General features: G+C 41.3%; 1 protein-coding gene across 1 annotated transcript in view; it reads left to right on the top strand.

The window, feature by feature from the left end:
- Window positions 1-27,422, top strand: part of ADAMTSL1 (ADAMTS like 1) — an 877,850-nt gene that overhangs the window by 702,214 nt on the left and 148,214 nt on the right. The window contains exon 15 of the mRNA XM_029920116.1: window positions 633-762. Coding sequence (XP_029775976.1) covers window positions 633-762 — 130 coding nt within the window. The remainder of the gene's footprint in view (window positions 1-632; window positions 763-27,422) is intronic.

Below are 27,422 nucleotides of genomic sequence, written 5' to 3'. Positions count from 1 at the left end.
TCTACAAGAACATAATTTCCCATATATGTAGAAAAGATTGTTTCATGGATATAGTCATTGTGCACTTCGTTCTCTTTCTTTGTTCCAACTTCCAAAACTGCCCAAGTCCCTAAAGAAATGAACTAGAATCCAAAGGAAACCCACAAAGATTGGAGTCCTCAGTGCGAGACCCCCAGAGAAACAGCAGTTTATATAGTATTGGATATTAATACACAGCTCTTGGCCTCCCTTCCAAATACAACAGTCACCTATTGATTAAAATATAATGTGCGAGGTCTTGGGGACATTTTTTTTGTCACTCTGCTCTCCTGTATTAAATTATCACACTTCGGCTTTGGCAGCTCTATAGCTTTGGTGGCATTTTTTTAAAGCACTTCATCAGTACTGGTGGCCAGCTCTCCTGTGACGGAAGTGGCCCTCCTCAAGGGGCACATTTCCAGAGGCTCAAGCTCTAGAGTACTCTCTCCTTGATTGAGCAAGGCCTACAAGATGGGCAGTCCTGGGCTTTAATCTGCAATCTCCGACACACAGTCAGGGTCCTACCAATCACAGAGGCCTCCCACCAGCCGCTTGTCTACACTTCATCACCCGACACACGCCCACTCTGGCCTGACAGTGTGATTTGTATGCAGGTGTTCAGGAGGCTGTGGTGAGCTGCCTGAACAAACAGACCCGGGAGCCCGCTGATGAGAACCTGTGTGTGACCAGCCGCAGGCCCCCACGGCTCCTCAAGTCTTGCAGTTTGGATCCCTGCCCAGCCAGGTAAGGGGCGGGGGGCATGGTGCCTGCCCTTGCTTTTCCCAGGAGCGTGTTCAGAGTAGGGTGCATCTGTCCACAGGCAAGACCAGAACACTTCTTGTTCAAAACCCAGAGTTTTGAAAACCAATTAGCATCAGTTCAAACTTTTAGTCAAATCCACTTAAATTTAATTGAAACCAGGGCTTTGGAATTCCAGCCTAATGGTCACGCTCAGGGTCCAGAAAGCTCTGTGCACTGAAATGAGCCCCATGGCGTGTGTGGATGTGCACGTGCTGTCTCCTGAAGAGAACGTGAAGGACCACAGACCTCAGGGTCTTGGCCCCTTTTAGCCCATATCCCAAGCCCTCATGCCATAGTCATCAATTGGCTCAGGGACTGCAGCGTTTAAGAGACTGAAGTGACTGGGTGGTATAATTGATCTGCTGTGAAATCCGTATGCACACAGCATGCAGATTCATTATAGCATGCTCTGGAGTGTATGTGTGTCATTCCGCATGCATAAAATCAATTAGGGCATTTCATTTTTCGGTCCTGCCTGGGTCTCATTTTTATCCAACCTTGAGTCTGAGTTAATCAATCCAATCACTGCTCTAGTCCACACAATTTTATGGTGTCTTGAGAGACTTGCCTGCAGATACTTCTTTGGAACAAAATCCCACTAAACCATCTCATCGATGATTCTGGTTTCAAAGGGAGACATTTAAAGAACCAAAGTCAGACTCAAGTGTACTGATGGGATGAAGAATGGTACAAGACAAGGTCATATCCTAGATCCGAAGGGGAATGCTGTTGCTGCATGCTATCTCTTCTGTTTCTGCAAAGTAACGTGAAAAAAGCAATGTGTTGCCTTTAGGAGTTGACAATAATTTGCTGATGTGGTGTGTCTTATTTCTCAGTCAAAAAATGCCTTCCTCAGGAGCTTAAATGGTACAAATTACAGGCCAGATCAGGGCACAGGCTGATGGTGACACCTCTGCTGGTCACCAGAGGTGTTCCATGTATTTTTTAAAGTAGTTTACCTTTTTTAAAATTATTTTAAAAAATGTTAATGTTTATTTATTCTTTAGAGATAGAGACACCATGAGCAGGGGAGGGACAGGGAGGGGGGGTACATAATCCAAAGCAGGCTTCAGGCTCCGAGCTGTCAGCACAGAGCCCATTGCAGGGCTCAAACCCACAAACAACAAGATCATGACCTGAGCCAAAGTAGGGCACTTAACCAACTGAGCCACCCAGGCGGCCCTAAGTGTTCCATGTATTGATCTGGATGGTGGGCTGGCCCTTTTGATGCAGAAATAAAAAAGCCCCATGGTGCTATCTTTTCCATGGCAACAAACAAAGCAGTCACCTACAGCACTCCACTCACAAAAACAGCAGCCAGAAAAATAGAATCAAGGGCCAGACCCAGAAAAGGCTAGACCCAGTGCATAGAATCCCGAGAAACCTCTTTTCTGTCCTTTTTGACTTGGTCCCTCATCTCCCATCTAACCTCACAGGGTTCCAGTTGGGCAAATCTAACTGCATGGGCAGTGGGGTACAAACCCCTTCCATCTGCCTGCATTCTCCCAAAATCAGATCAAGCACAGTAGTTTGGGCCTGGACAGCCTGTAAGGGCCTTGGCTAGGAGGTCCAGAGGTTCTCACCCTAGCTTTGTCACCCACCAGTCATGTACCATGGGCAAGACATCTGCCCTTTCTGTTTCCATATCAGCAAAATGAACAGGCTGTCAGGGATGATCTGAGGTGACCACATCCTGTTCAAATATCCCACGAGTCATTGTTAGTCTATAGGCAGATGCCTGGACAGCTACTGCTGTGTGCTGCTAATTGATGTCATTTCTGTTCTGCTTACTTACCATCACTTTAAAAACAAGCCTAAGTGTCTAACCACATTCCAGTGTTGTAATGACATCCAAATGCTGTGATGAGTTGAGCCAATGCTGTGAAGTCAGCACCCGGGACCAGCTACAGACCTTGGGGGATTTGCAGCCACTAAATCCGACCCTTCCTGAGCAGCAGAAGGAATAAGACACAAGGTGTTACTTCCTATCCTCTGAGTATTAAGCACAGCTAAATTAGATAAGCTAATTTACTCTACGACCTTTATATTGACTCCCAGACAAGGACTCTTGTTAGGCTTAACATTATTGCGTTTGCTCCAGATAAAGTTGGTGCTTTAATCTCCCACCAGCCCATTATCAAACTGACAGACAAGCCCCCTCTTACAGGGCACAGCCAGGGATTTCTTAGGCCAGCCATCCACAGCTGAGCATTTGTAGACCAGTGCTAATTAAAACAACAGAGAGGGCCAACATATGGTGGCCCGATACCACTAAAGACCCAAAGCAGATTTTCATCTTAAAAGTGAGTCATGTATGGAGGTGCATCTCCTGTGAGCTATTTCAGTATAACATCAGAGGGAAAACAATTTCTCATTCAGAAAGTAGGTGTAAGATATACCTGGAAGAGCAGTGGATCTGGTAGGGACATAATAGTGCATCGTTTAACAATAACCTTCTGTGCAGTTGAGTAATTTAAATCTTTGATTCACAATTCTTTTTGGGTACAGATCAGTGTTCCTTCCCTGCACATTTTAGGGTGTCCTCTAATGATCCCCAGGTTTCTCTTGGGCTCTTGGTCTGTGCTGATGTCCATGTGTTCAAAGCACCGTAGCATTTTCTGTGGGGCATGCAGAAATGACGTTTCTCGTCTTGGTCACTGGGTTTACGTCTCTGAGATGCAGCCACTGGTTAAGACAAGAGGTTTTCCCAGGCAGCTATCTTCCTAGTACACAGATCAGAGAGCCACTTTTTTTTTCTTATGTGTGACCAGAGTTATCAGATCACACGGACCACACCAAAAGGCCTAGAGGGTGTGTCCCATCTGGGCATCTTTCTGAGATTAAATATACGTTCTCCTGACTTACTCTGCGTGGATGGCAGGGCTGGTATTAGAAGCACGTGTCTAACTTTCTCCAGGTTCCCTACAGTCTCATGCCCAGCTCTCCACAGCAAGAAGGGGACTCTCAAACTGGAGGCGTCTGATTGTTCCAGTGTGTGTGTGTGTGTGTGTGTGTGTGTGTGTGTGTGAGCACGGACTGCCTGCATTTTTAAGGCACTTTTAAAGATAGTAGTTATTGGGGCTCTTGGGTGGCTCAGTTGGTTGAGCGTCTGGCTTTGGTTCAGGTCATGATCTTTCGTTTGTGTGTTCGAGCCCCGTGTCAGGCTCTGTGCTGACAACTAGCTCAGAGCCTGGAGCCTGTCTTCACCTTCTGTGTCTCCCTCTGTCTCTGACCCTCCCCTGCTCGCACTCTCTCTGTCTCTCAAAAATAAATTTGAAACCATTAAAAAAAAATAGTAGTTACCTATTGAAGAGGACTGTATTTTAAAGTCCTCACTATCAGCTCTATGTCCAAACCCACCTCTCTATGGAACTAGCAGCTGGCATACTGCTTGACACATAGCAGGTGCTTGTTCAGTGTTTACTGAGTACGTGGGCATAATGGACTAGGACCAAGTGGACAAGGAGTAATATTTAGATCTGAGTATTAATGATAGCTGGGAAGACACCAGTGCTATCTCTGCTCTCCATCCTCTATCTCTTCTCTTCCACCCACCAGAGGAGGCTGAAAATGCCATTATTAGAGTCCCTTTTATAACTTTAAGGTTTTAAATATCAACTTAAAATATAAGTAGACTTAGAATAAGTAACCCTTTATGTTAGCAGCCATGTATAGCAAAGTATCCCCAAAATAATAGTAAGAGAGCAAGCCTTCAGAGAGAAAAGAGTGGACCCATGGAGGTTGAGTGAATTGTTAGCACTACCCAGGGAGGAGTCTAATTGTCAGGAGAGATGGAAAGTAATAAAGCCTTTAACAACATTGCCTAAAATTGGCCAGAAGAAATTAGGACCATTTTTACTTGTGAGCTGATAATGAGAATATTGCATCAACATTGATAGCAAAGAGGTTTTAATTACAAGGGAGAGAAACTATTTTAGGTATTTTTAGCACCATCCGAGGCATGTGTGTCTAGAAGCCTCTCCACATGGCTCCCCTCACTGGTGGGTTAGACCAGTGTAAGGTAGAAATGTTCAAAAAGAGGCTAAAATCAGTCATTAGGGAAGAGCCTAGACTTCTTGTCCCAATAAAAAAGCTTTCTGAGTGTTATAATTATACAAGTAGTATGTGATTATTCTCATTCTTTAAAAGTCAAGCATAGCAGAAGTCATTAAGAAAGAAATGTCTCCTTTTCACCACCATTCTCTACAGTTTCAGAACATTCTTCTCCCTAGAGATAAGCACTATTAATGGTTCAGCACCATAGCTTTTCAGACCTTTTTCTATGAATTTATATACATACATTGAACATGTATAAATACATAAGACATTCGTCCCTTTGCAAATGGGATGATATGGTGTATATGACTTGGCAACTTGATTTTTCACTTAATAATATGTACTGAAAATCTTTCCCATCCCTAAGACCACCAGAATAAAGCCAGCAGAGAGCTTTAGACCTGTGTTTCGCTACATGACCTTTTTGGATCCTCAAATTCTTCATCTCTAAAATAGGATGTTAGTGGCAATTCAGAAAAATTCTCTCCTTCTTCTCTTTCGTTTCTGGTGAAAAATACTTATAATTTGAAATAAAACAATTTTTTGTATTCTGGACTGAAATTTGATTAGATTTTTTTCTCTTATTCAACTCAGTCTTTATCAGTTTTACTGACCATCTCCCTGGTTTATGCGAGCAGTGACATGAACAGCCCAAGGAAAGCCAGAAAGCACTACTTTTAAAAAAAAGAGTATGACTGTTATTAATTATAAGCATTTGATAGCTTGGCCAGTGTGTGTTGAAAAGATTTGGTAAACGTACGTGGAGGAGGGGAAAGAAGTAAGCAATGAAAGCCAGATGGCTGAAAATGAAGGAAATTCCAGGCAATTTCTGCAGCTTTGTTCTAACATACTTTTTAAACTAAACTTTTATTTCTGTGCAACAGAGAACAGCTGAGTGGTACAGAATAGATAAACAGAGAAGGGGGGAAAAGCCCATAATTCCAGGAACAGCATTTGGTTTCTGCCCCTCGCTCCAGCCCCATCTCTTCTCTCAGACCTAGGGTGGTTCCTCGAACCAGCAAGAACTATAAAAGAAGTCTCTATTTGAGACGAGAGAGTTAAGAAAAACGTCTTAAAGGTCACAGAGTCTCCTCTTTAAAAGCAAACTTCAGAATGCCTATTTTATTATACACTAACAAAATCCATGAGTACTAGCAGCAAATGATTTCCAATTTCGAATTTTCTTTTATATTGGCCTAAAATGGCTAGAGCAGAAGGTGCTGCCTTTTTACACAACCATGTTTTAATTTATTTGATGGAGCTCTGCAAGCTTTGCAGACACCTTCCCCTTTGACAACTTGTTTTAAGGGTTACTGTTTTAACATGCTCTCCAAATATTGGTTTATCTTCTGCTATGTTCCCAAAGTTTCCATATGCTGCCTTTTGGCTCTGTCCATACTAACTTTTAAGCACTTAAAGCAAAAGCACACCAAAGCTCACTGGCGTCCACAGAAATTGAGTCCAGATTTGGAGGCCATATTCAGGTGCCTTTGGAGAGTTAATGCTATTACTAGCGTCATCCTCCTTGGTAAATCCAGGGGCATAATTATACCATCTCTCTCTTTTCTTCAACTGATGGACAAGTTACAACAGAGGAACCTGCCAAAACCTGTTTCTTAACTATTGGACCTGATTGGCCCAATGGCAACCTCTGTTATTTCTCTACCCAAGAATGTGTTGGCCCAGTGATCAGAATCATTCTCAGCAGCATTTTGACATCAACAAGGATAAACGTCATGTGTATGCTTGTTTCAGGGCTTAAATCTCCATTTCTCATAAAGAGAGCCCTTTCCATGATTACACATCACCTGTGATATCAACCTCCAGCCTCTTTGAAATGAGTTTTATTGGTATTTGAAATTATTTTGCATGCATACATTTAGTCATTGCATGAGTCTGGGGTAAGAGTCAAGGGATCAATTCTACCTTTCCATCATGCACCTGAAAGCACAAATAACTCATTCTAGAAAGATGGAAACATTAGCTTTAGGAAAACCTGCTCCATTAGGTCCAGGAATGGAAGCACTCCTAGTTTCTTAACATCTCTATAATTAGGCAGCCACTCAGACCACTCTGAGAAAGTCCTTATATAGACCATCAATTGAAGGTAATCTTCTGCACCAGAAATACAACAGAGAGTGTTTTATATCTCAATTCAGTAAAAGAAGTAAAAGTGTGCTAAGTATCTTCAGGTACAGCAGTCTGCTCGCATTTGGCCCTCAGAGATGACTAGAAGACATAAGAATCCTGTTCTAAAGGAGTGACCGGTTAGCAGAGGAGGAAGATGTCAAAACAGAAACTGCTGTGAATGAGGCAAGCTTGGGGTTATGTGGGAGCATGAGGCTGAGGGAAAAGTTCCTAGAGGAGGTGATGCCTGTGCTGAGTCCTAAGGCATAATCAGGAGTTGCTTAAGGCAGAGAAGAGAGCAGAGAGATGTTGCTCGCAGAAGGAAGGCATGAGCACCAAAGAGACAAGAATGGAAGCTGGTGTTAGAGGGTAAGCAGGCCCAGATCCAGGATAGTTCAATGGGCTAAGTTGTTTGCACTTTATGTTCTAGAGGCAAGGAGAGCCATTGGAGGGCTTCACTGGGAGAGAAGAATAAGCAGATGTTCTTAGAGAAAGAGGACTCTGGCTGCTCACTCAACAGCACTGAAGTGTTAATGGTCACTAGCTTTTATTGTGTCATAGGCATCTGTACTTTTTCTCCTGTTGAGTCACAAAGAGTGTGCTCTGTGTGATCTATACAATTACCTTTTCACTGAGAGTGATAATAACCTCTTGCCTGGGGTATGTCAGCATTTTCTGTGCTCCCACAATCAACCCAGGGTGGTGTGGAGGCAACCTGTGCACTTGCTGAAAGGACAGAGCCCAAAGCAAGAGAGTCATAAAGGAAGCTACAAGAAGTGCAGCTTCCTAGGCCCTTCTGGCTCTAACACTGTGTGATCCTTTGAAGGTAATCATAATTACCCACAGAACTGAAGCTTTTCAAGAATGAAAAATGAATTCTATTAGGGAAATGCCTTGAATCAAATTTAAGTCCTGAAGATATAGCACTTTGGTTAGTCAAAAAAGGGAACTATGCTTTAACTATAACTTAAAGAGCCCTGAGAAGTCTATAGGGAACAAGATTTGGATTTCTGTAAGAAAAATTTAGGTGAGAGCACTCAGGCAAGAAGGCTAGTGAAACACTGTAATGATGAACATTTTAAAAATCTTTCAGTGGTGTTCGTCCATGTGTAAAAGAATAGAAAGTATTCTGCATCCCCTGGTTTAGAATGTTATGGCATCCTTTAAGATAACAAGGATTTTCCTTCATTCAACCTCCAGTGAACAATTTTATTGAATGCCTACTTTGCGCTGAGCATTGTGCTGAAGATACGGTGATGAACAAACCCACTTTGTTCTCTGAAGCCAAGTCTGAGGGATGGTCCTGAGGAAGCCCATTGCATATTTCTTATCACAGCTACTTTTAAGTGCTGCCCTTCTAAAGATAGTTATTTAACTAAACAATCTCCTGCATTCTTCACCGCTCCAAGAGCTGACATATCTGAATGAGTCATCAATCCCATTGCGTGTAAGACCATGAGGGTGGAACTATCATTGCCTGATAGCTCCCCATTGGAGATATCATGATGAAACATTGGAGTTTTATAGTTCACAAACCTTCCACCTTACAAATCAATCAACAAAGGTAGAGTGGAGACTCCCAAAGTAATTTTTCACTTTTTTCTGCCTTTTCCCATAAACCAGTGTTTCCAAAGTTTGAAACAATCATTTAAGGGCAAGCAATAATTTGGCCAACACTTCGAAATGAGAATCATTGCTGCCTAAGGGTACCAAATACCTTCTTTGGAAATTTTGAATGAAGACCTCGTGTGCAATTTGAGATGAAGAGATTTTCTGTGAAAATCAGAATAATAGTAGTGTTAGAAACCTGCTGTGTCACTACATTCCTTAAGCTTGGAAAAAAAGATGTAGGAAAAAAGACTTAAGAAAGAGAGAGAAAAAGAGATGTTTAAGCAACATAAAAATAAAGGACTGAAAAAGAGATCGCCCTGATTCATGCCCAGTAACCTGAGGGATACAGCTGAGAAACAGTTCATCCTTCTGAAAATATTATTCCTGTCATGGTGCCTGCCGCAGATCAGGTAGATCTTGGGCCATCTGCCATGGTTACAGAAAGATCTGTCACAGAGCAGAGCCCAGCCAACTTTCTTTCCCATGGTGAACCAGTGTTCTTTCAAACTTGTCTTTACTGTTCTCTTTTTTTCTTCATCATTTTGTCTAATTATCTTTACCAGGGCCTCAGGGAATTTCTGTATTTGTGTTAGTGACACATTGAAGTTTAGAATGATTGTCATTGGATTAACACAGCTCCCAGACCCATCAAATGCTCACTGCCTTCTCCTAGAGCTTTCTATTTCACTTGTGGAGTGACTGTCCTTGAGGCCTAGACCAACGTGGTCACAGGCTGCAGGCTGCAATCTAGCACAGCTGAAAATGGTGCGTTCTCTGTGACTCACAGATATGGACTCCGGGTTCTGAGTGAGTGGATAGAGCTCCCTTTCTGGCTGGCCAGAGGGAGCTCCTCAGGTGACTCAAAGAGCCAAAAAGGGCTTTCTACTCTGGTTGCATAGAATTTGACACTTAACTCCAGCTGTGGTTTGCTTTGATGGTATGCATGCCTCTGGGAGAAGTAGCTCATGATCATCTTAGCATAATTTTTTTAATGTTTATTTTGTTTTTGAGACAGAGACAGAACATGAGCAAGGAGGGGCAGAGAGAGAGACACACAGAATGCAAAGCAGGCTGCAGGCTCTGAGCTATGAGCACAGAGTCCCACATGGGACTCGAACTCATCAACCGCAAGATCATAACCTGAGCCGAAGCCAGACACTCAACCAATTGAGCCACCCAGGCACCCCATCTTAGCATAATTTTTAAAATATTGTTCCTAATAGGTATCTCAGTAACAAGGAAATGGGTGACTTCAGGACAAGAACCAAAAGGAAACTTGGCAATGCCAAAGCTCCCTATTCCCCAGCAGAAAGAAGAAGACTGCCATGAATAAGGCAGAAATTGTAGGTTTTGAGATTAGACAGATGTTGACTTTCTCATTTTTTTCATGGCATTAGACTGGATGCTTTAATGACTCTAAGACTGGCTTGTCCTTAACTGTAAGATGAAGATAATTGCCCAAACCACAAAGGGGGGTAGATGATCATGTATGTAAAATACTCAACCAATTCCTACCTCGTGTAATAGTTGCTCAAAAAATCGCAGTCTTCAAGCCCTTTTAGTTTCCTATGCAGGAAACTATACAATGTAAGAAAGCCTTCATATTTATTTTAGAGCATTACAGCTTATTTTAAATTTTCTAAACCATCTAGTGGAGGAGCAAAGCAAAGGGGCGGGCATATATAGAGCCTAGCTTCAAGCCAGCTTTCTGTACAGCTCCTGCCAGGTTTCTCAGGTGTCTCTGGAACAGGAGGCAGAACTGCTGGTTCTCATGGATCCCACCAAGCCCATGAAAGGAGTGATTGTTGGGACATTGCATGTAATGGTAACACCTAATCCCGTGAGGTATGTTTTTTCTGAGAACAATAATGAGATGATGAAGTGGAAACCGGGGAGATAGAGTCCAAATGTTCTTAAAATGTTAATACCCTGTATGATATGATTGAAAAAGGTAAGGCCCATGGGCAAGGGAAGTGTGAGTCCTGAAGTGAGCAGCTGTGTCCTAACGGTCAGAAAGCCTGTGGTAAATCAGGAAGAAATATAAGTATTTATGTAATTATTGTTATTTATATATAAATAATGTTTTTCCTAGCCAGTTGTCTCTTCAAATACTTGGGGGAGAAAGGAGGAAAAGGAAGAAGGAAGGAAATGAAAAAAAGAGTCAGGGGGCCTGGGTGGCTCAATTAGTTAATGGTTGATTTTGGCTCAGGTCATGATCTCCCAGTTCATGGGATCAAGCCCTACGTTGGGCTCTGTGCTGACAGCACAGAACCTGCTTGGAATTCTCTATCTCCCTCTCTGTCTGCCTCTCCCCCTCTCATTCTCTCAATCAATCGATCAATCAATAAAATTAAAAAAATAGAGTAAAGCAAAGAAGTAAAATCCAACCCAGGATACAGACAAGGTATAGGACATCTTATCCCTGCATCCTTGCCAGCCTTCACGGGCCGTCTTCGAGCAATGTAGGATTTCCCTAAAAGCTTCTGTTTGGGGGAGCTTACAAGACACTATACGCTGTGTTCACACTTTATATACATTATTTTGTTTAATTTTCCCCATGATTTTATGAGAATTTACTATTCCTACCCTACCTTTACACCTGAGGAAAATGGGTCTTTAGAGGGATCATGTAACTATCTGGTTGGCAGGTTCAGATTTTGAGTAAGATATGTTTAATTCCAAAGCCATTACTAAAGAACTTGTGGTTCATCCCTTTAACCATTCCATCCTTTTAACCATGCCTCCCTCCATCCATTTATCTGTCCTTTATCCTACTCTAGACAGAGGAATTACCACAGTGAAAAGAACCAGCCCTCTAGTCCCAGAGAAGTTTATAACCTAGTGAAGGTCACAGACAAGTTCACAGACTCTTCTTTATCTCCAGCAAATAACCTTCAACTCATACTCTCAGTTGCCAAGGGTAAAATCTAATGCTTAAGGGGCTGTGAAGAATTCATTTACAGCACACATTTCTCAGGAAAAAGCCAACATATAGGAAATGAACCAGGCTAAAAGAGAAACTGAATACACTTAAAGTGACTAATAAAGAAATACTAAGTCCTCCAGAGAGACGCAGCCTGGGCTCATGAATCTGGAAGCCACTGGTGACTCTCTTGGAACCTTGCATCTTTGTTCTGCCACTACTAACACCTGCTGGTTTAGTTTACACTTAGCTGATGGCCTGTTCATGTTGTAAATTACCAATACCATTATTCTCTTACACACACACACACACACACACACACACACACACACACACTTAATTCTCTTTCCCCAGTTTCCCCAATGTGACCATGGGTCCCTAACTCCCTGATGCTTCTTGATGCCACTGCCTTCTCTGACTCTCCTCATACCTCTTTTCTCTCTCCCCCAGAAACTTAATTCTAATTACCTTGTTCTCTGCCTACCCAAATTCCCAGATGACCCTTCTCTACCACTTGTGCAGAGCCCCAATACTTTCAGCCCTTTTTCTCCCACCCTCCCACCATTTATTCAGTTCAACTCAACTAAGAATTAGGAAAACAAAATTACCTAGGCTAATTCTTACTAAAGTGTGTGCCTGAGCTCCCTGTCCTTCATGAAGCCTTAAAAGCATGGGCTTGAGAGTGTAAAATCTGGGGTAATATCAGTTCATATAACATACTTTCTCACTGGCCTTGGCAAATGGTTTAACTTTTCAGAATTTCAGTTTCTTCATCTTTAACTATTAGGTAATTGTTACGAGGATATGTATATTAAGTGCTTATCATAGCATTCACCACATATTAAGTATACTCAGGGAATAGTAACAGGTGTTAGCTATGGTGTGTGTGTGTGTGTGTGTGTGTGTGTGTGTGTGTGTGTGTGTGTGTTTTAATATCTCTGTAAGAAGTTGTGCCTGGGTTGGAGGATGTGGGTGATATGTGCTCACTTTAGGGAACTGGGGCTCTCACCTTTTTTTTCCGAAGGAAAGAGAGACATGCTCTGTTACAGAGGAAAGGGGCTGCCTAGTGAAGCCAAGAATACCTGATTATACCTAGTTCTATGAGCGCTAGACCCTGAGAAGTGAGCACTGTCTGCTGGTTAAGAAAAAATCCAACTCAGTTCAGCAAACATTTATTAAATTCTTGCTATGTTGTAGGGTCTGAAGAAACAAACACATCTGAGAAGTGGACCCTGGGGCTAGGCACTAACATTTATTGGACGCCACTGCACAAACAGATCATTACAGTGCATCTCTATGGCCATGGTAGAGATTAAATGGCTATTTTCTGGGAACTCTGATAGGAGTTACATAATTCAGATCAGGGAACAGGACCCAGGAAAGGTGGCTACTGAGCTGTGTCTCTTGTTCTTATAGGTATTAAAATGTTTTTTCCTAAAATTCTATTTAAACATGTAGTTGAGGGGTGCCTGAGTGGCTCAGTTGGTTAACCATCTGACTCTTGATTTCAACTCAGCTCATGATCCCACGGTTCATGTGCAAAGTCTACTCGAAATTCTCTCTCTCTCTCTATCTCTCTCTCTCTCTCTCTCTCTTTCTCTCTCTGCCCCTCCCCTGCTCATGATCTTTAAATATATGCATATATACATACATTTTTTAAACTTAACATATAATTGGTATACTACTTAGATATTCCTCTAAGGTCCTAATTCAGGTATTTCAAAGGCCCTTGGGACAGTTTTGCGCCCTGCCTTCCATCCCCTTTTAGTCTTCCAGATCAGTCTAAAAATGCTTGATTCCTCTGTATTATAAGAGTATCTCTGGTTGCTCTCCATTTGTTACCAGGGAGCTGATAGATTTATGTCCTATAACCACATTATATGGTAGAAATAATGCCAACTGTTTAAAATAAGCCTGGTTAATTTACTATCAGCTTTATTGAATCTCTGACCCTATGGGTAATACTGGAACTTGAAACCTGATTATCTGTAAGTTCCATGTCTCTCCAAGGTACTGTGCTGCCCTCAGACAGCTCTAATGGCTCAGGAGATTCGAAATAAGACATAAAGGGGCACCTGGGTGGCTCAGTTGGTCAAGTGTCCAACTTCAGCTCAGGTCATGATCTCACAGTTTGTGAGTTGGAGCCCCTCATTGGGCTTTGTGCTGATAGCTTGGAGCCTGGAGCCCGCTTTGGATTGTGTGTGTCTCTTTCTGCCCCTCCCCAGCTCATATTCTGGCTCTCTCTCAAAAATAATAAATAAACATTAAAAAATTAAACAAAAGAAAGAATACCTAGAACATAAGGCCTTGTGTTTGTGTTAGATCTTCAGGCAGTGATTGGGAGCTATGGAAAATAGAAGGACCACTTGACTCAAACAGTCTCTGCCATTTCCCTCAGCTGTAAATTCAAGGTTAGAAACTCCTGGACTAGATAGTTTTGCAAAGTTCTCTGAGTTTTGTGAAACTTGGTTTTGTGTAAATGTAAGATACTGAATTATTACTCTCTGTTATTTTTTCTTTTAAGACACTGATCCATCTATTGCCATGTGAGATAGAGCAAAGGGTTTAGTTTTCAGGGCCCTGCCATCAAATCAGTCCTCCAAATATTTTCTTATTGCAGCAATGCCCTAGAAGATTTGCTTCACACACAGAGACAGCAGCATTACAGGGAAAGCTCTGTTTGGGAACTGACCCTTGAATTATTTTGCAATTTCAGGAGTAAACAAACAGGAAATTTGTGCTCTGGACTTGGTAAAATGCCACATGCCAAACATGGGTTTTTGCTTTATAGTATCAAAAGCCTATGTGGGAAGGCTGTGTAGATCGTTGCTGAATATTTCCAGGATGCTCTTTGAGAAGCTGAATTATAGTTCCTAATGATAGAAACCAAAGCGTATGCATCACTGATGCATTTACCAGGGAAATTTCCTGGAATTAAAAAAATCTATGTGGGTGGTCTGCTTCCCACCCCTCCAGACTTTTCCTGCCTCAACTCCTTCCTTAGACTAGCAATCCAGCAAAATCAAAGACTGCAATGCCCAGAGCGTGTACAATTTTAGGCTTTTCTAAGCCATGGAAACTCACAGAAGGAAACTGTTATAAGCAATGTATTTATTAATGTAAAATTCACCACAAGTAGACAGATACCATTTATCAATGCTCTTTTTGGGAGGAAAATGATGCCAGAATTATAATGTGGGGGAGAGGCTAATAATGGAGCCAGATCTTCCTCACAAGATGCACCCCACTGTCAAGCTTGATTTTGTGGCTTTTTTTTTTTTTGCACTAATGGTAGGCCATTTACTTGCAACTGGGGAGAGCTTCCACTTCTCTCCTCTTTATTCTAGGTTACCTGTTAGGCAGTTCTATGGGCCTTCTGAAGGCACCTCCCAGGCACACCTAGAAACACCTTATGTGAAAATGGGCACTGTCATGTACTTTAATTTAATGGAGGTTGACAAAATAACTGACCCATGGTGGAGTGAAGTGAAACCACATGTGGGCTGGATTGACCTTCCCTTGATCTAGAAAAGAAAAGTGTTGTTTTCCAGCTCACCCTTGCATACTTAACTCCTCCAGGAGGGTAGTTCTGCAGAACAAGGGGTTGGCAAGAGGTAGACTGCTTTTCACTATATATAGTCTTGCTGCAGCTGTGTGTCTGTCTAGGTCTAGAAAGGAGGCCTATGGATTGTATTCCTTTCTCTTGACAGATGGAAAGGTAGTGTGTTGAAACCTTATATACTTGGCTATGATATATGATATCTCGCTGCATCTTTTCATACTCAAGTGTGTAAAGCTCCCTTTCCATTGTCTCTCTGAGCATAAGTGAACTCTAAGTATAAGCCTAAGCCAACACTGAGGCAATTTCCATAATGGTTTAATTGTTTGCCACTTAATCACATTTGAGAGCCTTGAAATCTCCTATAGAGACAAACCAGTGTGTGAAATGGATGGGTTTTCTGGGCATCAAAGGTATCTATTTGTTCACACAGAACTCTCTCTACATGAAAAATCAATTGAAAAGATAAAGTGTGGCTTGGGCTTCCACTCCAGATCTGCATGCTCATGGCAGGTAGTAATGACCGGTCAAGAGACTTCACCACAAGTCCACAGTCCTCGAGTAGCATTGGGAATCCATGTTTGTTGTGGCCAACAATTTTGCCAGTTGCTTATTGGAAGCTAGGTTCTTTCACTTTTAGTGACTGAAAGATCATGGTTACATGAGGAACTTGGTGGACATAAAATTCTCATCATTTTCCAGTCTGCTTTATTACCACTATTATCAGTGCCAAAAGTTCATAGAGCTTTATGATCTACACTCTAAAGAGTCACCAAATGGCAGGGAATTTGGCTGGCAAACTTGTCTAGAATCTAAAATCTGAAAAATGAGTCTCCCTTCAGAAGTGGGGTTACAGAATCCCAGACTGTAACTTGGCCCAATTTCCTCATTTTTATCTGTGAAAAAAGTGAGGCCAAATGTATTAAGTGACTTGTCTAAATAGCCATGGCTGGCAGAGCTCAAAGTAAAAGCCTGAAAAATAATGTTTCCCAACTTACAACTCAATACTTCTCATAAACAAGTGGACTCCAGAAATTGGCATTGTAAATCAGAATTTAGATCTAGAGCCAGACTTCCCATGTTCAAATCCTGGCTGTGCTACTTATCAATTGTTTGTCCTTGAGCAAGTCATTTTACCCCTCTCTATCCTCATTCCCTTAGCTTATTGATGAGGATGAAATAATACCTCCCTTGCAGTTTCTGTGCAGACTGATGAGTGGATATATGTAAGGCAATTATGTGAGTGCCTGGTTATTGAAAAATAGATTCCACATAAGAATTTTCATGCTAAAGATATACTAAGAGATGGACAGATTATTTTAATGATAAAATAGAGGACCAACATGGACATAATATACTCTTAACTAGAATAAGAAGAATTTTTTCCAAACAACTGAAAGAATTTCTTTTCTTTATATATCATTAACACTATAGAAATGAATTGAGTATTTTAGGTACAGCTAAGAAGATACTCAGGTATCCCTCAGGTAAAAATCTGTTATCCTTTCCAAAGATATATATGAATAAGAAAAGCATTCCTTACTTTTTGAGAGTGAAGAGTAGAAGGTAAAGGGTCAAGTGGGATATGAAAGAAAAAGGAAGAAAACAGTTGCATTCATAAAGAATGAAGATTTTTCTAATTAAGTATGAATGAATAATAATCAAGAATTAGGAATTCATTTGACCTCCATGTGGCTTGAAGATAAAAACTCTCTCAGAGGTTTCTTGGAAGTCATGGATTCTAGTGTTCCTATTTGGAATTTAGTTTCTGATGCCCCACTAATTTTCTTTTCCTTACTGAAAAAAAAAATGGATGAAAGTGTCCAAGGATCAGAGGACAGCTAGGAAGTCTCTGTGGCCTGGGAAATGCTGCATGAAGCTAAACCGTTAATTATTCTAAGTGTGGGATAAAGCAAGCAAAACTGAGGAGCAAAAGAGTTCCTCTAATTTGGAGATGGTAATAGCAATAATTCCAAGGAGCGACAAAGAGGCCAAAAAGGAACCCAGAAGGCCCATTCTTCCTATTGGCTTCTCTTGTGTATGAGAAATAATTCTATAACAACGACAACAATAATAGTAATGGAAGCTGCCAGGTGGTATTTTGCTCCCACTCCCTGTGCAGGTTACAGGCTAACAGATAAGAATACAGTTAAGAATTCTAGAAGGAGAACACTTATATATATGTAAAATTACAGTACCTATGTCTCAGATGGCCATGAGGATTAAATGAGTTAGAGCATGTGAAGTTTGTACAACAGTACCCAGTACATAACAAGCATCCCATAAGTCCTGGAAGCCATTTTTGTCATTGTTGCCCCGTTTTACAGAGAAAGAAGTTAACATTCAAAATAGGTAACTTGCAAAAGTTATAAGCCACAGATGAAAGTATATCCCAACCCTAGTCTGCTAGAATCCAAAGTTGGGATCAGTCTGGTTGTTTGGCACCATGCTCGTGTACCTCCTCCTTGATAAACATAAGTCAGGGATTTAGGGCAATTTGTCCGAGCTATTCAGATCCAAATGTGTTTAAAAATAGTGTTCCAGGGATGAAAGTGCTTACAATAAATGAGCATTGTGGATAATCAAAAACAAATGAGGGGTTTAATGAGCCAATATAAATCCTAATATGAGGATTTCAATTTATTCAGACTTTAGCCTGATAATAATCCCTTAACTCACCCTGAGATAACAAAACATCAAAGAGTGAAACATACATTCTACTTGAAGAGATCTTCGAACCTAACTTGCAAAATAATTTTAGGTCATTTTTGTGTGGTCCCATATGAAAACATTTGTGAAAGACCTGACTTACTCCTCAAGTAAACAGCCTTCAGGGCTAGAGACTGCGTGTGCTGCTGTTCTCCATGTCCTATGGATGGAACGTGTGCATGAGCTCGCACATGCGTGTATCCCTGCACTAATGGAATTAATCACATCCTGCATCCATAGCTGGGTGCTTCCTCTCCTGATTCTCTATACATCAAACTCTGGAGACAGAGTCAGGGAGATCCCTCCAGGGGAAAATGGCTCTATCTGTTGTTTTGCTCTGCCAAGCCAGGTTTGAATTAAATTTATGATCTGGTTAAATATGATGGAGGGCCTGCCTAAAGCACTGTGTCACCCTGTGCCATGGGCCTGTTGGAATTCTTACCAAAGCCTAGCACTCCTTAAATGAATGGGAAGGGAGCAGGCTGGGCATCTGGTCCTCACAATGAAGCACATGCCATTCAGCAGTGACCCAGGAGCAGTGAGTTTGAATTGTAGTGGACTTCAGTCACTGGGGCTTTGGCTGGCCACAGTGCCTCTGTTTCCCAGGCTCTGTTACCCACCCCCATAATTATATCAAGGAAAACAGAAGTGAGAACCAGAGTTTTCCAAGGACTCCCTAAGCTTTCTACTCCTTTCCAACCCCAAGCATGGAGGCCGACAAATAGGAGTTCCCAAAATGCATCATACTTTCCCACACCTCATTCTGCATAGAATACCTTCTCTGTACTTCTGCCTTTGCCTGATCAGCTCTTACTCTTTGAGCCTCAGCCCAGATATCACCATCTCCAGGAAGCCTTCCATGACTCTATGTCTTCCCTCTTGACTCTCAGTCTATATTTTTGTGCTTCCCTAACTCCTCATGTTTATCTGTTTCACTCCCATGAGCCCCACTGAAATTCAGTCTGTGTCTGTCTCATTTACCACTCTGTTTTAGAATCTGGCCACAAAAAGTGCTTCACAAACACTAGTTGAATGAATACATAAATGAATTTCACGTATAACTGTCTTGTAGTTGTCTCAGAAAGTCCTTAAGATCAAGAACTTTTTATGGGTCTGTGTCCCCATTATTCAGCATGATATTTAGTACACAGTACATTGCCCAAATGAATACACAGTTGTGGGCACACATACATATATTAATGGCCAAATATGTGGGTGGAAGAAAAAATTAACTCTATGAAGCTGACCAAACAAGTATGATGAAAGGAAAGAGGAGACAGAATCTCCCTGGAGATAACAGAACAGTCTACGGGTCCTGACACAAAGAACGGACATTCTCAGGCATTTCACTTGCAGAGAAACTCCATGAATATAAATCCTCGCAAAGGTTTCTGTTTACTATACAAATAAATAGATGAAAACCACTCAAAAGAACTGACCCATTAGTTTACTGGACTACTGTAACAAAGTACCGCAAGCTGGGTATCTTAGAAGGACAGAAACTTATTCTCTCATAGTTCTAGTTTTAGGCTAGAAGACTAAAATCAAAATGTTGGCAGGGCCATTCTCTCTTTCTCTCCCCCTCCCTCAGAATTCTGTAGGGGAAGGATCCTTCCTTGCCTCTTTCTAACTTTGAGGTGCTTTGTCAGCAGCCTTTTTGTGTTCATTGGCTGGTAGATGTATTCCCTCTGTCTTCACATGGTCATTTTCTTTGTCTGTCTCTGTGATCAGTTTCCCCATTTTATAAGGACACCAGTCATATTGGATTAAGACCTACCCTAATGACCTCATTTTGACTTGATTTCCTCTATAAATACTTGATTTCTAAATAAAGTCACATTCTGAGGTACTGGGAATTAGAACTTCAATATATGTTTTTGAAAAAAACATTATTGACCTGTAATAAAGAGAAAAATCTTAGGCTTGGGGAGTTTTAGTGAGGAATGCCACCTGTAAATCAACAAACAGACAGGGGTCTTTATGGCCTGATTTGATGGGTGCCAAACTATTCCTTAACCCCAAATACTTGATCCCAAATCTCAAATGCCTTATATTCTACTTGGGATAATGACTAGAGGAAAACATAGAATTACATCCAATAAGATGCTTTACCTTCTTAGTGGTCCTATAACACTTACAATACTAGCATCGTATATTGCAAACAGGGCCAAATGACTACCTCAGATAGGGTTGCAAAAAGGATTCAGTTGATATGGGTTGGAATGGTGACAGAAAGCTTCCCCAAAGAAGGACTTGAATCAGACCTTGAGGTAGGAACATGGACAGCATTCCAGGCAGACGTTGGGAGCAAATTCACATATGTGAAAAAGGAAAGTGGCATATTGGGAAGCCAACACATGGGTAAGCTTGGCAGCAGCTCACTCTGTTTGAAGCAGGTAATCTGGAAAATGAAGAGTTCATCTGGTAGAAGACCTTCAGTGTCAGGATGCTGGCCAGTTAAGATATGTGATAAAAAATAATAAAAACCAAAAGATGGATAGAGGAAGAAAAATAAAACCAACAAAATGACATTTTGTGTATGATCTAAGTAAATCCTTCTCCAATCTGACCACAAGGAGAAAAACCCTGCAACTATTTTTAGTAGAATATTTCCACCTGGAATTCTAAACAAGCCAACTAAAGTCTCAGACTCCCCAGGGCAGAAGTGATTTTTCAGATTACCTACCCTTCCAACCCATTTTTCAGGAAGCTCATATGTGAGTTATAACAGCCAGCAAAATTCTATCTCATTGTGATGTGCCGTCACCTAGATGACAGGGTAATCAGGAAACGTGAAGTCGAATTTAGATGTTTTATTTAAATCAGGCACATGCGCATTTCTTGGACAGTGGAATACCATAGAGAAGTGTTGGAGGTGTAGGAGGAAAGACACTCTGTACAATTGGGCCTAGTTTTGGTCCATTTGCAGTTTGATATGCTACATGAAGTAGGTAGGTTTATTTTTTTTTTTTCCATAATAGAAGTAGGTAGGTTTAAAGCAAATGGCATGCTAGTAATGAGGTCATAAATCTATATGTTACTCCAAATGCCATTTTTTAAGCACTGTTCATTAATTAAAAACAAAAAGCAAAGAAGCCTTGACAAGAGTTATTTGCAATGTTGATAATCTTTATTTTTTTTTTAAGAAATGATTTGGAAGGTAAGGCAAATGCTCCTGGCTAAAATAGTCATTTTGACCACACCGTTTTCCAGTGGAAGTGAGTGCTTTGCTGTCTCAGGTGTTTGGTAATCCTGACTATAAATATTTTTATGGAGCCAAAATCTCATGCCAAACCAGCTGACTTCCAAGGGAAGCATGGTTGTACCTCCTGTTTGCTGATCTGTGCAAGCTCCCCTTTCAGAGAGCTCCGGTTCTCATGGTGCTATTGATCACATATGCTTTGGGTTAATTTTTGGCCTTCAAACATATTTTTACCCTCTATTGTCTAACACCTCCTCTGATCTTTCATTTATCTTTTCCTAGGCCACTTTAAGGGGTTTTCTAAAATACAGAGGTTGTATGTGAAGGTAGCAAATCCATCTGCTATGCATGTAACTGTTTTTCCAATCCTATCTAGCTTGCCCATCACGATTCCTTCCTCTGCCCTTAGGGACTTGCAGGGCAGAAGGAGTAATCTGAGTTTCCTTACCAGCTTTGGGAAATTCATTTGTTTCTTTGAGCCTCCGCTTGTTTATCTATGAAATGGAGATGGGAATGCCTGCCTATGGTACTTCGAGGGAGGAGGATCCAGCAAGATAACATAGATGAACAGACTTTGAATTGCCGTCAGCCGTATAAACATTAAATGGTCATGAGTTCCATGCTGCCGGTCTTCTGAAACTCTGCAGTACTCATGGTTCAGCCAGATCGTTTAGCAATTAGCTCATTGCTGTAACCTAACATTGCTGTGTCTCTTGAGCATTTTTCAGTTCTCTCCACCTCTGCTGAAAGCATGCTGAAGGTCATGAGCATGTTTCCCACTTCCATATCTGTCCTAGTGCTGAGCAATGAATGTTTGAGTGAGAAGCTAATGCGGGCAGGTCACAGGCACCTTTTCACTCAGTCTCCATAATATATGGCTACTTTATCTGACTCCTGATTAACTCCAGGAGGACTTATCACTCTGCTCATTTAATCTCCATCCTTAGAATAATCATCCTTGCATTTAACAAACACTTACTGAGCAGTCAGTTCTTGTAAGCTAATATTTATAGAGCCCTTAATCGATGCTGCTATGCGAAGCTCTTTTCATAGATGTTCTCATTTAAACCTCATAACAACCCTTTGAAGTGGGTATCACTATTATAGTCATTTTAAATATGAGTACATTGTTAAAATGAGTACATTTTAATATGAGTACTTCCCCAAGGCTGGGCAATTAGAGGTGGCAGAATACAGTTCCTTCATGGATAATCCATTTCCAGAGCCCAAGACCTTCTGTATTATGCCACACTGCCACCCTGAGCATCTACAACATCCCAGCCACTAAGTAAGTTCTGAAGGTACTAAAAGTAACAGTTCACAGCCACTGCTGCCTTTGCAGAATGCAGAGTCTAGTGAGAGAGACAGACACATAGACACATACCTACAGTGTAATGAAGAGGAGTCTGAGGGAAGAAAAAAATGCCATTAGGAGGTACGAGACAGTAGTATGCTACAGAGGGAAAGGAAAGTCTGCCTCATGAGAAGGATATCGGAAAAGTATTCAGAGGCAGACGATGTTTAGAATACAGCCTGAGGGTCAGAAGAGTTTACCAGCCAGAGAAGATGGGTACTCAGCAAGGCTGAGTGTGGGGGTGACCTGGGATTAAACCAGAACGGTATTTTCAAGCTTCTTTGTGAAGCACACTATAGGCCAGCCAAGGAATTGAACCCTGGCTTGTAGGTAACAGGGAGCCAATGGATGTTTTCTATAACTTTTATTTTGAAATAATTTTTTTTTAATTACAAAAACCCTACACAGAGCTCTCATGCCAATTTCCTCAATTCCATAGTCATTAACATGTGGGAGGCACTTGAGAATAATTTCAGGGGACATACCATTGCATTTTAATCGTTCAGTGTTACTACCTACGTACAAGGATGCTCTCATAAAAAACCACAGTATAATTATCAAAACCAAGAAATGACACTAATTCATTGTCACCATCTCATTCACAGACTCCATTCAGCTTTTGCCAGCTGTCCCAACAATCTCCTTTTTAGGTGCAAGATCCACACCAGGGTTACCTGTTACACTGGGTTGTCATTTCTTTTTAGACAAGACTGGGGCAGCCTGTTCTTCTCTTTCATAGTCTAGGTAGTTTTGAAGACTATAGAGACATTTTGCTTTGTAAAATGTCACTCTCTTTGAGTTTGCTCAGTGTTTGTTAATGATTCATGAATTTTTGGCTGAAGTATGCTATATCCTTTTTAGCGCATTGTATCAGGATACAACGAATAATGTCGTGTCCCATTCATTGCTGATGATGTTAACTCATCCAGGTTTTCCACTGTAAAATTAATAAGTACATTGCATTTATTGTTGGTAGCAAATAAGTATTTTTATGGGAAGATAATCTGAAACTAAGTAAATTCCTCATCAACCTTTTACCTACCAGCATTGGTATTCTTTCATGGCTCTTGCCTATATCAATTATTATTATGGTTGACAAATGATGACTTTATAAATTCTATCTTCTAGATTATTAACCTTATTTTGTTATTAATAATTTAGATTTTTAATAGGCATTCTGCAAGGTAGAGCTTTCATTTATTTACTTATAAATTTCTATTTTACTAAAAGGATTAAAACCCATTACTGTCAAATCATCCCAGACACGGCCAGTGGGAGCCCCTTCAAACTGGCTTCTGTATCCTTTTGACATTTGCTCCCTCATTCTTTGAGCACTTCCCAGTTTTCTGGCATAACGGGATGTCCCACTCTTGTTTTTTACTTTCACTGCCTCTGCTCCAGAGCCATTTCTACCGGAACTGATTCCTTAGTAGAGAATACTATTTAGAATCCAAAATCTGGACACTTGATGTACTTAATTTTACTAAAATGTCATTGTTTCTAGGCTTCTCAGCAGAGAGATCTAGGAAATATTGTATGCACATATGCATATTTATATGCATTCATTTTTATCGGTTGATATGACTCTGTCTATCTAGGTACCTGTCCATCTGTTAAAAACTATGAGTTCACACTGTATTCAATAGCAATCTGATTCTATAAAGTTTATTCTAGTCTTCCCACTTTCCGTATCTGTAACTCCTTGTTTTGACAGGAAGAAATCTGGATCCCACTCACCTCCATGTATTTATGTATTTGTTCAATCTTCCCTGTATGTATGATCTCCAGATAGCCTGGTCCAGCACTGAGCCCTGTCACATGCTAGTGGACCACTCCTCACCAAGCCTCAGGCTAAAATCGAGTCCCTACAAAGGGAAAGAAGGGAAGAAGTTGGGGGGCAGGGAGGGAGCCAGTTAAAAATTTTAAGTCCACCCACATAGAGCCCCCTCACCCCCACCTGGTGCACTGAACCAAAACTGAGCCCTAGATAGACTGGTCTCCACCCCACTGAAAGCTCAGCTCAGATTCTAGTGGTGTCTTTTTAAGCAGAGACGGTAAAGTGACCAGATTCACATTTTAGAAGCATTGAGCTGTGGCTAAATTGGAAACTGGGAGATATAGGGATAAACTAGGAGCCATCAGTAATAGTTCAAAAACCTTAAGGGAACACAGGGTCCTAGACAGTATTCCAGTTGAGGGGAAAAAAAGGTTTCTTTGCCCTCTCTTAGGCTTTCTAGAGCTGGCCATGCTCCAGGTGTCTGATTTATTATTGCTTGATTGCTTTCTATCTCCTGACCTCAGAGACATTCTAAAGGAAACAGATATCTTTGGGAGACTTTTAAAATATCATAGTATAGAAATGGTGTATAGAAATGTCAAGTTGGAGGATTACACACAAGTTTAAAGAATGCTTCTAACAAATAATTGAAATGTACAATGGTGGTTTACCTCTCAATAACTGCATCTTTAAGTTTTTAATAAAGAAATAAGCCCTGCTTTGCTGCAAAAATCAGGGTAAGAGAAGGCTCTTAGGACACAGATTGTGGTAGGGGAGAGTCTACCTTTAGAAATTATGTGCATTCATACCAGCAACCAAAAATGAGTTGCTGGAGGCAATGGCCATTACCTTCTCTGAGAGAGTAGAGGAGAAAAATGTTAGCAGCTCAAATAATGAGCTCTTGTCCAAAAGAAGGCAAAAATCCCTCCTTTTATATAGCTAATAGAAACACAAGCTGCTTACAAATGCCAACCACCATGGACCCTTGATTGCCCATATCTGATGGCCCATATCTGACTGCCATCTTTACAAAAAACAAACACACCCTTGGGGGGACAACCCTCACCCTTTGCCCATTTGCTGCCAAGTACCACTGCTGCTCTACTGAAATAACAACTCTAAGTGTATTCATAATCTTGGGTAACATCAGCATGTTGTTTTCTATTTTTTGATAATAGATCTGTCACTTTGTCATTTGTCATTTCTGAAGTTGTAAGCACCAGGAATCCTGGAATTTGTATTTTGGATCCACTTTGAATTGCTGTATTCATCATTCTCACCCTAAGAGGCAGTACAATATAATATTTAGGTATGCAGATCCAGTGGGAAACCAAGATTACCTGGGTTTGAGTCCTGATTTTCTTGTTTACTAGCTGTGTTACTTTGGGAAAGGTACTTGACCTTTCAAAGCCTCTTATGTCACCCTGTAAAATGGGGTAGCTTACAGTACCTTATCCATAGGGTCAATGTGAGTAATAAGTGACTTTTTATATGTATCACACATCTTGGGTAAGCTTTGCCCTGAGTCCTGCCAGGACCTCTGTGAAGGAGGCTGGGATGATGCAAAGTTGAAGCTTATAAATCCATAGTGCTGGCCTCTGTGATAGGAACAGCCCCATTCTCAGCGCCCATGTGTCCACGTCATGGTAAACATGGATGCGATGCATGTGGCATTGACATCTGTGTGAGACCCGGCATCAGGCATTCTAAGCCATGACTGATTAATCATTTATGTTCTCTAGACCTCAGCTCCTTGGTGCTAAAATGCATAAAATAATACCTACCTCACAGGGCTGTGGAGAAGATTATAAGAGCGAGTACATTGAAAACAACTAGCACAGTCCGTGACTTATTGAAGCTCTGTATAAATGTTAGAATTACTATTGTTATTGGCAATAATGTGTGAGGTCAGCCAGATTGCTGTCCCATAATAGCTTATGGCCATGGCTAAGGGTCTCTGCCTAGGCTAAGGCAGAAGGCTGGCCAGATCCAGGCAGAGTGACAGGATCAGAATGTGGTAGGCCAGGTGTTGGGCAGAACTCCAGCACATGAGGGAAACAAAGCAGGAATTGGGAAACCAAGGCTAAACTTTAAAATCCAATTATAAACACAGGCCAAACCAAGTACATCTGATGTTGGGCAGAGGGCAAGAAGACTAATCCCAGCCCTGAGGGGTGGAAGGTAGCTCTCTGTTTCCTGGCTACTCATGGTCAGGAGTCAGTTACTCAAGAGCTGGACAGTGTCCAGCCTGAAGCTATAGAGCATCAGCTATGATCTGTCAGTTCCTAAGTCTTTCCCTTCAAGCAGGTTTTGACAAAAAGTGCAGGAATATGGAGAAGAAGGCCAGAGAGAGAAAAAAGCAATACGGAAAGAGAATGCTAGAGAAACCAGAGTTCTCAATAACACTTTGGCCGAGGGCCTAACCATGAAGCTAAACACCTGAAGCCTAGAAGCTGAAAGAAACCACAGTGATCATGTTTATCCTTATAGAGTCAGGATCCTTTAGCCAAAACCATCGGTGCAGATGTGTTTGGAATTCGGATTTTTTTTTGGACTTCAGAAATATGTTAGGGTTACTATAACTTAAATTATGTATTATGACCCCTAGTAAATTCGGGGGGGGGGGGAAATGCCATAATCCAACAGGCTAACACTACTACAGTGAAATGTATAAATATTTACACTAAGTGGGATGCAACCTATAAGGGCAACATGTCAATTGACATCCAGTGTGTCACCCAACAGTTTGCACCACACTGAAGAAAAGTTTGTTGTGTTCAAGGCTTTGGGGACTTTGAAATGGCTGCTGATAGTTTTTCAGTGGACAGAGCTGAAATTGTTGACCACCCAAGTGACTAAACCAAAGCTTCACACACAGTTCACTGGGGCTCTACTCAGTTTGTGTCACTTCCTACTTATTGAACATCTATGTTCTAGGCACCACACTAGGTACAGTGATAACAGTGACATATTGGTGTCCTAGGGCTGCCATAACACGATACCACAAACAGGGAGACATAAAACAATAGAAATGTATTCTCTCACAGTTCTGGAGGCAGAAATGAAGGTGTTGACTCAGCCATGCTCCATCTAAAATCTGTGAGGTGAATCTATCCCTGCCTCTTCTAGCTTCTGTTGTCTGCTGGCAATCTTTGACAATCCTTGGCTTGTAGAAGCATCGCTGCAATTTCTGTCTCTGTCGTTACATGACATTCTCCCTGAGACATTCTCTCCTTTCTTATGAGAACACCATTCACACTGGACTAAGAGCCCACCCTACTGCAG

This window comes from Suricata suricatta, chromosome 13, assembly GCF_006229205.1.
Source record: "Suricata suricatta isolate VVHF042 chromosome 13, meerkat_22Aug2017_6uvM2_HiC, whole genome shotgun sequence".
NCBI classification, from domain to species: Eukaryota; Metazoa; Chordata; class Mammalia; order Carnivora; family Herpestidae; genus Suricata; species Suricata suricatta.
This window is presented reverse-complemented; position numbering and strand designations above follow the sequence as displayed.